Consider the following 17,033-nt stretch of genomic DNA (forward strand, 5'->3'; position numbering starts at 1 on the left):
ATAACAGTTATGGTAATTACCCAAATCATTTTTGTGATTGTGCAATGGTTCATCAGAAAAACCAGCAAAGCATGTCTGTAATTGTATAATAAATGAGCTGCAGGCTGTTAAATATCTTAGCAACAGATCCGAACCCAGCCCACGAGCACATAGGTGACTGCAGAGGAGAAATCCATACCTTACATTAACCCTCTTGTATACACATACATTATAGTGTTGATCTATAAAACATATTTAAAATATAAACTTGCATTTCTTTTCTTTATCTTTAGCTAGTGTTTGTATATATAATATCTGGCGAGTGGTGTAAAACAAGCAGTACCTTGAGTTGTCCACATGATGGCGATATAAGATTGTAGCTGTGAGAGATTTTAACCGCCATCTTATAGCTCAGTCTGCTATTACGGCACTTAGAAAGAATAATCACTTTCATTTATTGAAAATACCACGAAACACACTCATCATCTTGTACGGTGTTCATCTGAAAGCCCGTGCAGTAACATGTGTCTTTTGAACCTACAGTTAAGACACTTGTTATGTGGAATCATGTGGCTCCACAGAGACTGTATTTGTTGATACATGCTGGTGGATTGCCTTTTTTGTGGCTTATTAGGCTATTAAGGCTGCTAAGTGATGCAATAAATCGGGGGATTACAGCAGGTAGCGAAAATTATTGCTTCTGTTTGGAAACTCTACAAAGAGGCCGGATCATCTGTCTCCTTCTAGCACACTGAACATCGGCGCACACACAGCTACTGCATGCTCACACCCGGTTTGCACATATACAAAGGCTTCACAGATACACAACGCACCACCTCCTGGGTCCTGCTGCAGTCAGAGAACATAGTGGACACTATGTTCTATAAACTTTGAAGACTTACTATCACAGTTATTCATTTATTTTTATCAAGAAGAGACAGATTTTCTTTAAATCTGAGTCTCCCTGTCTCTCAGTCCTTCCCTTCATTCACCTTAAATTTTTTTTGTTTCAATCAAAAAGGAAAAATATATATCTATATTTTTTAAATCTTTTTTTTAAACCCTGTTTGTTTGTGCACCTGGTTGTGCGTTTGTGCATTTGTATGAGTGTATAATGGCTCAGTGCTAATACTGAGATAAGATAAAGCCTTATCTGTTTTCTGTGTGCTTGCATGTGGGTGCACGTGCCAGTGTGTTTGAGGGCGGGTGTGGAGGCAAAGCTCCGACTGGTGTCACGGTGGCACGTACTGGTCGTAGTAACTATACTTAGAAAGTTCAAGGTTAGCTAACATCCGTGAATCACAAGCTGCTTATTCTGGATGGCAGAGGGGACATTAGTCCTTGAGGATATTTGGCCTTCAAAGCAGCTGCCAAAGTAAAGCTGACCAGGCTAAGCAGGAGGCACAGGGGAACGTACACGCTCGGTGATGTTAATGAGCTATTATTGGGCACCATCACTTCCAAATTCCCCCCACCTGACCAAAAACCTCCATGATGTCCCCAGTTTATGGTCAAAGAAAAAGAGGGCCCTCTGGGTCATGGCCTAAATGACATATTCAGGACATTTCTAAAGAATGCAATTGAGATTTAATCAGAGGTTTGGTAAACTAATATATAAACTTTAAATGACACTTGTGGGAGCAGTGGCATCAATTATGCAACTGACGGCAACATGTTATTTGTAGACTGAAAGAACAAACTCAAGAGTAAATCGTTGACATGGTGTCATTTTGTCATGTGGTTATGGTTATTTCAATATTCATGAGCATAGTTTGCAAATTAGAAGAAATAAAAAATCCATTTGATATAATAAACTTATGTATGGCATGTAATAACTCAGAGAAAGCATTTTCAGTTTGAGCTGATGGGCCCACGAGTGTGTGTTGATATACATAAGCCTCTCGTGCAATGTGAGACGCAACGATGAAGCGATCTAATCACATTTTCATGTGATACTGTAATTCCCGAGTGGGTCTTTGAATGAGCTTCATCTTTGTCTGGCTTGATGAGATTATCGCTGCACCAATAGGCAGCTGTTTTCAGTAAACACATAGTTGCCAGTTTAGGATTCACGTACAAAATACCCCCAACATCTGGGTGACCTATTTTATGGCATTATTGTGACTAATCCCTTTAAATTTCCCAAATTCATGCGTACCTTTGACTTTCAGATTTTACCTAGCTGTCATAATTACTAAGCTCAATAAACTGGTATTCTGTAGGCTGTTTTGTGTTGGGTGTTAGGTATTATTAAATGACTGAATGAATGTTTAAGACTTGGTTTTCACGATGTCCTGCAACTACTAACTTTGTCGTCCAGCATACACAAATACAGCCTGATCTGCTGTAAAAATTACAAAGCACTGGGGGCATGGAATATAATCTGTTTCTGTCCTAACACAAACAAAAAACTCCTACAGCTTGCTGGAGAAAGTTCAGCTGAAATGGATGTAACAGGCAGACTGGTTAGAGACATCTGAATGCCTGCCCACGTCTCCGATTTGTTTGGTTTCAGTGAAAGCCAAAAGGTTATTCAGTCTGATTATCAGGCTATGTTATAGAGATTTGCTGGACCATTTCTCCCCGTCTCTGTCAATTATACCTCCTTAGCGGCTTCTTTCTTTGTCTTTAACTCAGTGACAAAAAATGTGCAATTCATGCGGATGAATGAGAAGCGCAGGATTCCCAGGGGCCGGACGACTCAGGCGTAAAAATGAAAGTTGTAAACATATTCGAGTGGCGATAATGAGTAAACAGATAATTTAGAGAAGCGAAAAAAGAAAGACAGAAAAGAGAAAAGGCTTTTGTTTAATATTAGAGCGACACTTCTTCAGCCGAGATAGAGTCTGGCGTGATTGACAGGTCATTGTTTTGAAGTCTTGTGGTGCTGGGTTATTGCAGCAGGGCTCATGGTATTAAGTTTCATACAAGGGGTGGTCAGGGAGCAGCCAGTTTAAGCAACTGAACTCAATGAATTGACCACCCACATCGCCCATAGGTCCTGACAGTAAGGTAGCTGAGTATTATGGATACTCGGTGGCCAGGAAAATGATCTCACGTCAGTTGAAGCCGATTCATCTATGACTCCACACTTGCGTGCATGTGTTACGAAACAAGTACACAATGACACAATGCAGATATGCAGGTGCACATGATTGCAACTAATGCTGAAGTTGTTATTTGGTGATTTTTTTTAAAGCTTTCTTACTTAGTGGTTTTTCATCCTGTGGCTTTAATCACTTAGCCATTGACCCTGCCTCATGTATGAGCTGTTATCAGCTGTGTTGTCAACCTCCATCTTTACTCCTGGGTGGCCTCATTTGGTCCTTCTAGACCACCTCTGTGTCTCTCTTCTTCTGTCTCATGCACCTGTCATTACCCACTCATATCAATGCTGTAAATCTTGGTGATTGATTAAAATAGCTTTAATGCTTTTAAATTAGTGGCAATGCATAGCAAAGCATCAGTGATTTAAAAAAACAAAAAGATAACGTATCTACTTCCACATCCTGCATGTGTTTCAAAGTTATAGTCTACGTACCAATGGATTAACATAACCCTGAATCCGTGTTTGCATTGTTCTCCGCAGGAGATTGTGTTGGTGCTGTTCTTTGGCACGGAGTATGTGGTCCGGCTGTGGTCGGCAGGCTGCCGCAGCAAATATGCAGGCATCAAAGGACGCCTCCGCTTTATCAGGAAACCCATATCAATCATAGGTGCACCTGGCTTTTTCCTTTGTTCTCATTTAATACAACACATGCCATAAAGTATATTTGTAGATGAACATCTCAGATAATTCCAGCAAGACTTCACTTTTGTATCAAACTGAAAATAATTGTAGCCCTTATTTGGTTGGGGTTTTTTTTTTCTCCTTCTTTTTTATGTGTCTTTCTCACAGATTTAATAGTGGTCATCGCCTCAATCATTGTGCTTGGTGTGGGGTCAAACGGCCAAGTGTTCGCAACATCTGCCATCAGGTAGAGCAGTGATTTTCTTCTGCATTTTAACATGTGCTCATAGCTATAGTGGGATGAAACAGCTGAGATGATGTTGTGTGTTGCAGAGGCATCCGTTTTCTCCAAATCCTGCGTATGCTGCATGTGGACCGTCAGGGAGGAACGTGGAGGCTGCTGGGGTCTGTAGTCTTTATTCATCGACAGGTAAGATAAGAAGAATCCAGCTAAATATATTAGCTCCACAAATCTGCCTGTATGTTATTATTTATTCATTTTAATTGTAATTGTTTAGAATCACTTTAACACATAACGGCCGAAGAACAGAAGATATAACAGTAAATGCATAGGCCTTAAATGTACTTCTACAAAGCAACAGACACGCTAGTTGACGTAGTCACAGTAACATTTACTGCTTATGACAAAAAGTCCAATGCACAGAGGTGCATAAAACAATCAGAGTAAACCTGGCTTTATAAGGAGAAGAACAGAAGTTGTCAAGGTTGGCTGTGCTCTCTTTTTTTCATTCTGCTACACTTGTTTTAGTTCTTTCTCAGGCCGATACACAGTGAAGTCAGATGATGTAATGTTCTCTTCTTAATCCTTCAAGTACACCAAGTTCCTAGGTTGTGGTCAAACCTGACGTTCATACCTCTTTGATGCATAAGAGGAGAAGGGCTTATCGGTGAGGATTGTGTGCAGAGAATCATAAAAATACATTTAAGATGTAGCCAAACTGAGCCTAATGTGATTTGGTGCCATCTCCCTGTTGTCAGATGATCGCCTTATTGAATGATATGCTCTGTTTAGTGGAAACACTTTGTAATGTGAAAAAGCTGATAGGATCTATGCTCAGACTGCTATCTCTGATTTTTGCACTTCATTTAATCATATTTATGAATTTATTTACCATTGTTTTTTTAGGGGATAGGTTTAAGCTCAAAAAGCTATGGCAAAAACCAGGTACATTTAAATGATCATTTTTGTACATCAAGTACAGATCAGGTTCAGTCCTGTATAGTCACAGGCAACAGTTCCTGGTGAGTTAATTTAAGGTCGTTCGCTGAGCTGAGCACGTATATATAGCCCAGTATAGGTTGTGCTATGGCATGGTACTTGATGGGCTGACTTTTATTAAAAAAAAAAAAAGCCAAGCTGACAGTTGCAAAAGAAATTAGTACATTTTCCATTAGTCATTATCCAGTCATATTTGAAGGAAAACCATAGCAGTGACGTTTAGACCTGCTGAAAACCAAATACAGTCCCGATCAAAAGTTTAAGAACACTTGAAAGTGCAAAAAAATCACATTTTGCTTGGTTAGATCTTAACAAGGTTCCAAGTAGAGCTTCAACATGCAACAAGAAGAAAAAAGAGTGAGACAAAATGTTATTTTGAGCGCGCATTTTATTGAAAACAATGCTTAAACTGAAACAGGCGGTTTTACAGCTGATCAAAAGTTTAGGACCACACCTCCAGAATTACCTGTACACCCCCTGAAACAGAAATCAAAATTCCAAACATGAACTTGTATATTGACATGGAAATTGTAAATATATAAGTAAAAATATAGCATTCTAACTATTATTTTTTTCTTATACAAAATTCAATCAAGATGAGATAAATTACAAATATCGACTCACTAAAATAATTTTAGCAGGAATAAAACTTAATAAAAGTGAACACCAACATATGCAATTTAAGTTTAATAAAAACTGCTGTAAGATCACAAACAAACAGAATCACATATTCTAGTATTTCTAGTCTGAAGATGTCTATAAATGGGTTAAATTGCTCAGTGGATGATTTATGAGTTTGTGTCAAAATTCGATATAAAATTCATTACTCTTACTATATATAATAGGTCTTTTCTTTTAGAATTAGCACAAATACACTACATGCATCTGGTGCATGTGTAAAAATCGACTTGCCATCACTTGCTAGTTTAAGGTGAACAAGGCATATGATCGCATATGATGCCACCATTTTTTGCCATACATTTCCCTAGTTTCTAGAAATCCAACACAAACAAAACATGTATCTCAACATTTAGAGAAACTTTTGAATAATGTCACCATCTGTCACATAACCTGATCTTTGGTGATTAATGAGAAGTCCATGTGGTTCTACAACTTCACAATGACTCACAGGGAGGTCAATTTTGATGTTTATTTAAGTCACAAGTTGCTCCTTGGCCAATAAAAGGTTAACTAATACCCCATACATTGTTTGTCATATGTGGTGACTTGGAAGCCTTTAAAATCTGTAACTAATGGGGACACACCTCCACTTCTGGCCGTTGCATAATAATTGAAACATGAATCGTATATATGTACAACTTACCACATATACTTGAGCCACCTATCATGACAGCTTAGTTTTAGGGAGGATTGAATTGAAGATTGTATTTGATCTCTTCAGAGAATGAGGTGCACTATGTACATGATCCACTCTATTATTTCTTTAGCGAAGCCTGTGAGCAGAAAATGGCAATTCCAGTTTGTGCAGAAATTCTCTCATCTCATAGTGAGACGTGAAACTGATCTCTTTATGTATGCCGAAAAGACCCAAAAACTCATTTGGGGTAAACTAGCCTGACATGTTTAGGCTGACTTGCTTATGTTGGCCAGCAGCAGTTCTGTGACTCACTGGTCATTGTGAAACACTGATGTCTTTTGAAAGTGACGGAGCCAGATCGTTAGAATACATTTAATGTGATGCCGTAAAAAAAGCATATCTTAAACCTTTTTGCAGCCCAGAATTTAGCTTTGACACTCACAAGGATCTCCAGCTATATGTGGAGTCAAAACCTGCCTCGAGGCACAATCAGAGTCGAGTTCTGGATACCATGGTAAGTCTTCCATATTAGATTTTCATAGTCTGATCTTTGGTCAAATGTTGTTTTATTTCAGGAGCTGATTACCACCTTGTACATTGGCTTTTTGGGCCTGATCTTTTCCTCCTACTTTGTCTACCTGGCGGAGAAAGATGCTGTAGATGAGGAGGGCAAAACGGGCTTCTCCAGCTACGCCGATGCCCTCTGGTGGGGTGTGGTAAGGCAACTAAAAGAGAAGACAAATACTTTGTACAAAAGAAAGTCCCTCACTGATGCTGGGCATATATCCTTGTGCCCTTTTTTAAATATTGTTCAAAATGCATATATTAGTGGGATCCTTGAATGCCACATGAATTTGCAAATTTCGCTTGCAAATTTAAAAGGCTACAAAACATGCACGTCAAATGAGATTCTTCTCAATAAAGAGCTGAAACCAATTATCTGTACAATGCCCACTCGAGTCCTAGCTGGGAAACGGAGATGGCTGACCACCCTGGGTGGACTTATTATTTCTCCCCCTTGTGTTTTTATTCTCCTCATTGGATAGCATGCATGTGTTGCTGTAACACTTGACACAGAGACAGGTGTGTTTATGTTTTTCGTGCGTGGAGCTGGATTTGCCCATTCTCCTCTGTGTGGAGGCTCAGGTTTCCAGAGCAGTTAATTAAACATTTGAATTGAAAGCGCAGAGTAATGAGAAACCTATGGCAGCCTTGTGCAGGGGATCAGTATGCCACAAAGAGACGGGTAATAAACCATTCACCTCTGGGATCTTTGACTCAAAGAACTTTTAGAGCACCAACATAAAGTGTCAGTTCCCTTAATTAAAACTTTAATTGCGGGATTGCTACCTTTATGTAACGAGGGTTAGAGCGGTCACGCCGCTTCTAACTGCTTCGTGGAAGCGGTTATTTGTGTTGCTTTGTTCACAATGCAAAAAAAGGAGAAAAGAAAAGAATTGCGCTCGAGGATTTGCACCTTTTTTGTGTTCCCGAGACTGTAAACTCGAGTGTAACGATTTCTTTTCTCACCAGTTTAGTAAGCTTTTGCTCAGCTCTTGTGCATGCGTCTGCTGAAATGCGATTGCACTGATTGGAGCTAAGCTCTCGCTCTCACGGAGTATTCCTTCGCTTGGCATGATTTTCACATTCGGATGTGCAGGTGCACGGCGCAGCTGGAGGACAAGCCAATGCCATGATTCATATCCCCTTCTCTACCTCCCTCCCTCACCTTCTCTGTTCTTTGTCTTTTTTTTCAGTTGATGGTTAGGTAATGGGGCTTTTATTCAAAGAGCGACTTTGCCAATCTCACTGGCGATAAAAAGGCAAACTGGCATGTTTGTAGATACAGGAATGGTGCACATGTAGAAATAACTGGGTGTGATCACACATATAGAATGCACACAACCTTTCACGTAAGCCTGTATGAGTGATAGGTCTGGGACCTTTTTGTAGGCACGATGTGGTTCTTGCCCCTAAACCCTACATACTGAATGAAATGGGTGTTTTTGAGCAGACCAGTCCACTCTGATGTCAGGAGGACATTGTTTAGTCATCGGATTTGTGGATGAGGGATTAAATCCCCCACCACTCCACTCACTCCCAACATACACCCACCCTCCCTTCCCACCTCTGCTCCTTCTTCTTTTTCTTTTTTCTTTGGCTCTCAAAGCTCTTTAAAGAATCTCACCTTACATCAGCCTCTTTGTATTAGTGCTCAGCGGCAGCTCACGCGCCGATACCCCGCAGGCACTCACAGTAAGCTAAAGTGTGTACTGAATGTGTCACAATTGGCTCTGCTTTCAGAATGGGTGTACATGCAAATGCAAGAGGTATTTGTTTTTCCTCCTCACCCTAGCAAATTCCTACACTCACTGGGGATTAGTGGTTGGGAATCTTATTCCCTTTGAGGAGCAAGAGCCTCAAATGCCCCAGCCATCGCTGACAGTGGTGGAGCAAATCCAGGTCGGCTGATGAACTTTTTCTTTATCGTCTAATTCCCCTTATAGACTGCAGGGGTAAAGCCTCGAGGGCTCCTCATTGACTGACATTTTCATTACACTGGCAGTTTATTAAAAAAAAAAAGAGTGTGATCTTTAATGTTGAAATAGGAATTCAGTACAAATCTACAAAGAAAAACCCCCAAAGCTATTGAATTAAAAGCGTTGACAGTTATTCTTTAACCCTGACACCTCGAAACACTGTAATTACACTGCATAAGATGTGATATCATTTATTACACTCTTTGTTTCTTGCCTCATCTGTGAAGGGCTTTGGTCACTGTGTGATTTTTATTTTTATTTTTTTCTTAGAATAGAGCTATCATATGCAAGTGTACGTACACTTTATATATCATAAGAGGCACCTCATCCACTCTTTGTCTTTAGGTCACCGTCACCACAATCGGCTATGGAGACAAAATTCCTCAAACCTGGATAGGAAAGGCCATCGCCTCCTGCTTCAGTGTCTTCGCTATCTCCTTCTTCGCTCTACCTGCTGTAAATAAAGTTTTCAGTTTAATTCATATGAAATCCACGAGTTCAGCTTTAAGGAGATCATTTTTTTAATGTTTCATTTATACCAAACCTTATTACAACATGTTCGGATCAAGCTTGCTCTTTTTCAGTTTATTCACTCTTGTCTTTGATGTGTCATTGAAGACTATATACTGAGCAAACCTAATGATAAAAAATGTATTATTTATTCTGGGAGATTTTGTATATACTTTCCTTAATTCTACAGTAAAAGTTCACTTTTTCATATTCTTGCAGTCTGGACAGTAAAAAAGTAAAATGTATTTCTCTTTGATCAGGGTATCCTGGGTTCAGGTTTTGCCCTGAAAGTCCAACAGAAGCAGAGGCAGAAACACTTCAATAGACAGATCCCTGCTGCAGTTGCCCTTATCCAGGTAAATCCCGAACTCCCAGTGTTAGAAATGCATTTTTCATTGGTAAAAAACAAAAACAAACAAACACTGGAAAGCACTGAATGTATCAGTGTTTGTGCAGAATATTTGCAGGGTCTTTATCTTACGATATAAAGCGTCTTAAGGCGACTGTTGTTATGATGTCATGCTATACAAATAAAATTGAAACTGAATTGAGAATGTTTTGATTACGCTTCTAATAAATCAAGCTTTTCTTTAAGTTGCCTGGGCAACACGTATGCTGACAGGTTATTGCAGGAGCCTGGGTTTGATGCCACATCGGGTTGTTTCCTCCATGTGGTTTCTTTGTTCTCTTTCCCGCCTTTCCTGTTGTAAAAAGAAAAAGGATAAATGCCCCCAGAAGCAATTTTGAAATGATCATATGTTTTATGCTATAAAGCAAAAATTAATTTATATGATTAAAGAATGATAAAATAATCAGTACACATACTCAAGTTTTAATAATCAAATCATTACAAACTGGGTCAGATACAGTAATTTAGTGGAAGACAAATGTCCTCTGTGCCTGGCATAAATAGATGAAATTAAATATACACTCCTTTAAATTTAAGTCCTGATATCATTAATAAAAACAGCATAAAGGAAAGTAACATTGTTCAGTTAAAGCTTATTCACAATAGATGCCAGTTAGCTTCAGTCGAGGCCTTTGCTAGCACTGCAAAGGCCCGCTGGCCTGTCCAGGGTGGAACCTGCCCAACTGGCAGCTGTGGGATGAATCTCCACGAGCCTCTACAGCCAGATTTCTTAAACTGCACAGGACAACAGGCCAGTGGTGGCCTTGGATAAAACTTAGTGAGGCCAACATTACAAACACTAAAAAGTAAAGACTAAACATGTTACAAATAGTGACTGAAGTGACCTTTAAAAAAAAAAAGTGTACATTTTTGCTGAATAGAATAAGGCAAGTATAGCTAATGAAGGATTTATAGCTGAGGTGTTCGCATGACCTTTAAATTAATTTCAGACCATATCATCATAACTATAATGGAGAGTTTTCCATCCACAGGCTGGGGTGTTTTAAATGTAATTCAGTTTTACAGAAATATTTCACTGACCAACGCGTCTGTGGTTTGTCCTGTATTGCCTTTCTTAGACACTGTGGAGGTGCTATGCAGCGGAGAAACCAAACGGCTCTGCAGCTACGTGGAAAATGTACGTCCTGACTCCAGAGGGCGTTGCTGCCGCAGAATCTGACAGAAGGAAACGGAACTTTTCGGTAATCGCTTACCTTTACTGAAGCCAAAGCTGTTGAATAGTTATGTAGATTTTTCCGTTGTGATTGATTTGCTTTTCTCAAAAGGCATTTAAGGCAAGCCTTTAAACGCTAAGCATGTCTTTGTGGGGGGAAAAGGTACCAGTCTTGTGATGTCCTGCTTTGAATCCAGCCTGACCTTTTCCCCCCGCATCTGAATCCTTTTCTTTCTTATCAATTGCGTATTGTGTCTCTTGACTTTGATCTATACAAAACAGGCTGCGAACCCCACCCTGAAAATATCGTGACGGTGTGTTTGATCATTCCCGTGTGGCGTTGTCTGACTTTGGAATTCTGATAAGAATTTTTAAAGTTTCTCAAAAATTAGATTTTTTTTTTGACATAACAATTTAACCCTTTGAACTCAAAATGCCAGCATATGGACTGTACTTGCTGACAGTGCAGTTGGAAAAAGCCGTTAGACTGCGATACCCTGATTTGCATACGTGTGGCCCACACTCCATTGTCTCCTTGTGTAGTTCACCTTCTGCAACAATATTAGCTATATTGCTCCAAAAGCCGTACAGAATAAAAGGGGAGGCCAAGTTCCCACAAACAAACACACACATGTAAGGACACAATGCGCACAAAACACAAATACACACAGACACACACACAACAGCCCCTTTTCCCCTTAAAGGCCTGACTCCACCAGGATGACTCGAGGCCTTTGTCTCTCCTGGACAAAGACTCAGTCAGTTGAGATGATGTCACCACCGCCTTTCTCGTGGGAGTAAACCTTTGTCTAGTAGAACAACAACAAAAAAATCTTTGTGTAGCATTGAACCCACATGCATTCGGGAGAATGAAGGCTTCTTCCGCTCTTTTCTGTTGCAGCATGTGACTTTCTTCTCTGTCTTTCCTCCCTCTCCCCTTTCTCTCTTTCGAGATCCCTGCTTTTTTTTCTCCATCTCCCTGTTGAGCACATTTTATTTTGCTCTTTTCCTTTTTCATCCCGGCTCTTCCTGTCTCCTCTCTCTGAGAATTTTTACCTTTCTGTTTTTTGTTGTTGTTTTTTCGCTTCCTTGCTAACAGTTTTTTCCCCTCTCACTCTCCTTCCCGTGTCCGTTACTTTAGATTTCTATATCTCAACCCTGCTGTTAGCTGCACATTCTCTTTACGGTTTGTCTTTTTTTCTCTTTAGTCTTTCAACACCCAACAAAGCTTCCCGCTCTCCTAATGACTGCTTCAAACATTTGGATTCAACTGTTGGCTACTTGGGAAATGCCAAATTCTGATGCACTGAGTCCAAATAATTTAGTTTGTATAAAAGGCCATGTCAATAATGTTGATGTGGGTCAGTTGGTCTGTGGAATGGACTTGGGCACCAATTAGGTTCTCACAAACTCACTGACTCACATAAAATATAGCTCTTCACTCAACTGTGATTAAACAGGTATCACTTATCTCGTTTGTACCCAAGAATCAGTACCCAAGAAGGAATTAATTAGGGCAATGATGCATAACAACAATGGCTTAAATATAAGGCTGTGTTGATGACATTATTTCCGTGGCATTATTTTGGTCCATTGTCGAAAAAGCATTTCAGCATACAGCGTGAACCACATGTCAAAACTGTTGCAATTCTTTAAATACTTTTTAGAAATGCAGTTACCATTGTTTCTTTCTCATTTCCTGCTTGTTCTCTTCTGTCCGTCAGAAAAAGTTGAACAAGAGGAGAACGAAGTGCCGAGGAAATGGTTCTATGGGTGGTGGTTCAGAGAGAGCTGTGTCGATCCCCCAGATCACCTATGATCACATTGATGACTCTGAGGAGAAGAAGGATGTCTCGTTTTTCCGTGAAGAGCCAAGGGGAACTGTGGAAGGTAATATACTTAGAGGACCACGTGTCTTGTGTTACTGTAATGTGCACTGACAAATTTAATTCATTTCAAATAGACATCACGGGTTATTGTCACTCCCTAATTTTTGATGTGTTAAATTTGATCTTCACTCTGTGCAGCAAGGTTTTTCTAAGAAAAATGGCTAACCTCTGTAAAATGCCTTTCTTCCAAGAAATCGGTCTAAAATCTGTGAGCTAGCCAAGATAACACGTGAAGACTCAGCGCCTCGTTTTGATTACTCTTTGATCAGACTGTCTCAGTTTTGGATCTCTTAACAGGGGAATTTTTGTTTTAAGCCTAACACCTCAGACTGCTGTTCTGAGAAGGTGTTTAGAAGAATTGCATTTAATATCTTGTGAAGCCATATTTGCTCCGCAGCCAACATTTGATAATGTGGATAAATACAATAATAAAGCTCTCCTTAATGCAATTTTGTTTGATGAAATGATGCGTGCTGAGAATTGCAAAGTGATTTCAGGACTTTCAAGTGGCCAAAATAACACCATGAAGACTGTTATTATTTATGATACTTATGGTAGTTTAGAGCTATTAACTGTTGGAATGGTCCAGCTTATTTTGAATAGCTGTGATAATAAATATTGTAAATAAAATGTTGCATGCAAATGAATGCAATCTGATATTGCCATGTTGCTGTTGCTCCTATGCTATCATAATGATGTTAATTCAGGGTCAGCATTACAACTAGCCAGTGATGTTGTCTGAGCGTTTAGATAACATTTAATTAACAGGTAGCCAAGAAGTTATCTAATGCTTTTATAAACAAGAAAACTAATATGAGTAACCTAAATTTCACCAACAGCAAACATAACTTGATAATATATTTATTATATTGTATAAATTAATAAATAAAACACTTAAAATGTTTACTATTTCTTCCAGAAATTAGACTTACTGGCTGGCCACAAAATTATATCACAACAATGTGATTGCTCCATTTCAATTCTGACCCTGGACCAACATTTTCATGAAGATGCAGGAACATGATGCAGGAAGACTCTACTAGCCTTAAGGTTTATGTTTATCTTAACGCTAGTAGAGTTGCCATAAAAGTAATGCACATCATGAGGACTGACTGCCGCTCAGCAGTCGTTCCTCATGATGTGCATTGCTTTTATGGCAACATTTGTTGCCAGCTAGTAAGTAATTGCACTCTGCACGAGAAAAGAACATGTTAAATAATGTTAAATCATAACAGTCATCTCATTGTTCATAATTGTGAAGTTTTGTATTGGTAGTGCTAAAAAGTAGTGGTCATCATCATCATCATATTGTGTCTTCTAGAGCCTGTTGCTTCCAAAAGATAACAACTTGGTGCTCTCAGTTCATAAACCAAATTTCAAAATTTCATTAGGGATTATTAAATTATTCTGATTCTGATAAACTGTGACCGTTAGCTAGTTAGCGACCTAACATGTGGGTGGTTTATGCCAGGCCTGTTGTGCTTTAAAAAAAAAATCTTTATGTTGTGGTGACTTGAACAAAATTCTATCGCCAATACAAATTTTAAATTTATACAACATACGTTTAGCGTGCCGTGAAACAAACTCAAATGGAGAACGTAACATTGCATTCGCAGGGAAGAAGCTCGAAACAGTTTGGATTTATCGTAAATCTTTAAAAAAACAAAACAAAAAACCCCAAACAAAACATCTAGATGCTAACAATCACTGAATATGTAACAGTTTTTGTGTAAAGTTTCGTTTAGATTTGCCTAACCGTCAAGGAGGAGATAGAGTAGATGCGTGAATATATAGATACCTGTATATGTGCTACAATCATTATAGAAGGAGGTTTATCTGAGCAGCACTAGTTCCTTTTTTTCACATAGTAAACAGGGGCTCTATCCTGATCCCTTTAGAGCCAAGATGGCTGCCAGGTGTAAGCCATATGGAAGCCATTACAGCTTCAGTGGTGATTAGAGGTCATGGTTACAAGCTCTTTACTGCTTCACTTGTCCCCCGCGCTGGCCACAGAAATTCACAGTGGGCTTAAATGGAAAAATCTTTAAAACGCCAGCTTGTCAGCAAGTTACAAGTGGGAATTTGTTGTAATGCCAGTTGCATTTTAGTAATTCCTTGGTCATACCAAAGCCATTATTATTCATGATTCACATAGTGAAAAATCTGGCCTGGCAGCACCCAGTTCATTGCAGCCCAGTTCATATCAATAGAGACGTCTACTTTAAATGCAGGTCTACAGACACAGTTTATGATTGATAATTAGTTAAAGAGAGAAGTGGTTTAGCTTCCTGTGTTAAAAGCCAACCCCACTAAATGAACTGACCCAGACGCCAGGTTAATAAATGCACTTTATGAGTTTTTCCTGTCAAAGCACGGAATCTTAAAAGGAGCTGGAGTGACATAAACTTGACATAAAGGCGAGACCATTGCTAGAAGAACAAACTGCACAGAGGAAAACATACGTAGTTGTCTGCTTAATTAGGTGGATCTCAGATAATGAAGGAAAACATATGGCTGCACGTATGTGGGGATTAAAAGCAACCAAATCAAAGTTGATATTAAACAAGTTATTTAAGAAATTCTGTTTAGCATCCATCCACATATTTACACATAGCCAAGCAGATTTACAGGCCAGTAAGCATTTAAATGTTTTGCATACTCTGTGTAAACAATAAATAATACTAAATAGATACACATGAAAGACTGCAAGACTATGGAGTGGAAAACGGAATTGGAACAAGTTATGGATGACATAAAACCATTGAAAGAAGCCGAAGTCTGCAGCCTGCTGTCACTAATTATAACGTCTGAGTTTAAGCAGCACGGCACTGTATGATCTCTGCTTCAGATCCACCCATAAAACAGACATCTGCAATGTCAACTGTCTAAACCAGGGCTGTTTTATTGTTTTAACCGACACTCTTTCAACTTGGCACCGGGCTGGATTTCTTAAAAATAATTTACCCGCAGTCATTCAGTAGTTGTTGCTAAGAAATGTCACCAATCACTGAGGCGTCTTGATGATCCTAAGTGAAAACAGTGTTGAAAGAACTGTGTATACACGCATTAACATTTACAGCACTGAAGAACTTAAATTATAAATTTATACTCATGCTTTCTGGAAAGTTGGTCAATTTCACTTTGATGGTTTATTGCTGTTGCCGCTATGGGGGTATCTCTTCCCACAAGTGAAATGCTTAGCAGCAGGAACTAAATTTACAGGGTAACATTGCCTTCTAGTAATAATGCACATTTGCAGCTGTATCTGGCTTACTTTTAACACAAGTTACTCATTTTTCATGAAAGGAAAAGATGAAGGTGTGAAAAATAGTTGAAAACATAGTCAGATTGTGCATTTTCTTGTTGTTTTTTATAGGAATCACCAGGATGCCCAGGCAATCAGGTGAGTATACCACCAGATCATTTCATCTCATATGTCATAATGTCTACAAAGTGCTTTAAGCAAGCTGGTTCAGTGGTTGATGCCACTATATCTGAAGTTTCCGTTGTGTAATCTTTTACATTACAGTGCTGAATTAAAAAAAAAAAGTCACACTATGTTCATTATTTCTTTAGAAACCAACCAAAAAAAAACTGAGCACATGCAATAAATATCACTGCACTGTAACCAGTAGCACCTTTCACCGGCTAAATAGTGCTTTTTCTTCCACTCGCCTGTGTTAATCATTAGCTAGCCTGTCTATGTAATGTGGCCCAGACAGTATTTTAATTAGACTTGCTGGCTGGCTGAGCCTTTGTGCTCAGCTAGACCAAACCAGAGCCAAGCAGAGAGACTGGGCCCGTGTTGACCCGCCTGTTTTCTTTACTGGGTGCCCTGCCAACATCATGGGCGAGGAACGGGGCTGGACAGGGGCCTTGGGGACCGTGGGGACCCAGACTGGGACGCTGAAAAGCGGCAGGGAGGGAGCGGGGTTGTGGAGTTGATAAGCTACCATTGTGGAGCTCTAGTGGTTAGAACTAAACTGGTCATTGTTTGATTTAGTCAGTGTCCAGCTTATCGCTCCACTTATCTGTCTGGCCCCACCCGAGTCCCCGTCTGTGAGAATCTCTCTATGGATCGGCTGCACTTTTCACCCTGTTTCTATTGCAATCTAGTTTCTGCACTCCGCTCTCCCTTTCTCCTTTTCCTGTGGACCACGGCCTTCACCGAAAACATTCAGAATGACGGAGCAGATTAACCAGATTGTGAATAAACCCCTGTCTTGTTTTCATGGCCAATAAGC

At 39.5% G+C, this 17,033-nt stretch overlaps 1 protein-coding gene across 1 annotated transcript in view; it reads left to right on the top strand.

Moving 5' to 3' along the window:
* The window catches only part of kcnq1.2 (potassium voltage-gated channel, KQT-like subfamily, member 1.2), a 190,193-nt gene that overhangs the window by 27,544 nt on the left and 145,616 nt on the right, over positions 1-17,033 (top strand). The window contains exons 5-13 of the mRNA XM_004563817.2: positions 3,569-3,695; positions 3,878-3,956; positions 4,043-4,139; positions 6,843-6,983; positions 9,153-9,263; positions 9,578-9,673; positions 10,806-10,928; positions 12,625-12,790; positions 16,166-16,192. Of these exons, the coding sequence (XP_004563874.1) occupies positions 3,569-3,695; positions 3,878-3,956; positions 4,043-4,139; positions 6,843-6,983; positions 9,153-9,263; positions 9,578-9,673; positions 10,806-10,928; positions 12,625-12,790; positions 16,166-16,192 (967 nt within the window). The remainder of the gene's footprint in view (positions 1-3,568; positions 3,696-3,877; positions 3,957-4,042; positions 4,140-6,842; positions 6,984-9,152; positions 9,264-9,577; positions 9,674-10,805; positions 10,929-12,624; positions 12,791-16,165; positions 16,193-17,033) is intronic.

Source organism: Maylandia zebra, linkage group LG7 (genome assembly GCF_041146795.1).
Source record: "Maylandia zebra isolate NMK-2024a linkage group LG7, Mzebra_GT3a, whole genome shotgun sequence".
Lineage (NCBI taxonomy): Eukaryota > Metazoa > Chordata > Actinopteri > Cichliformes > Cichlidae > Maylandia > Maylandia zebra.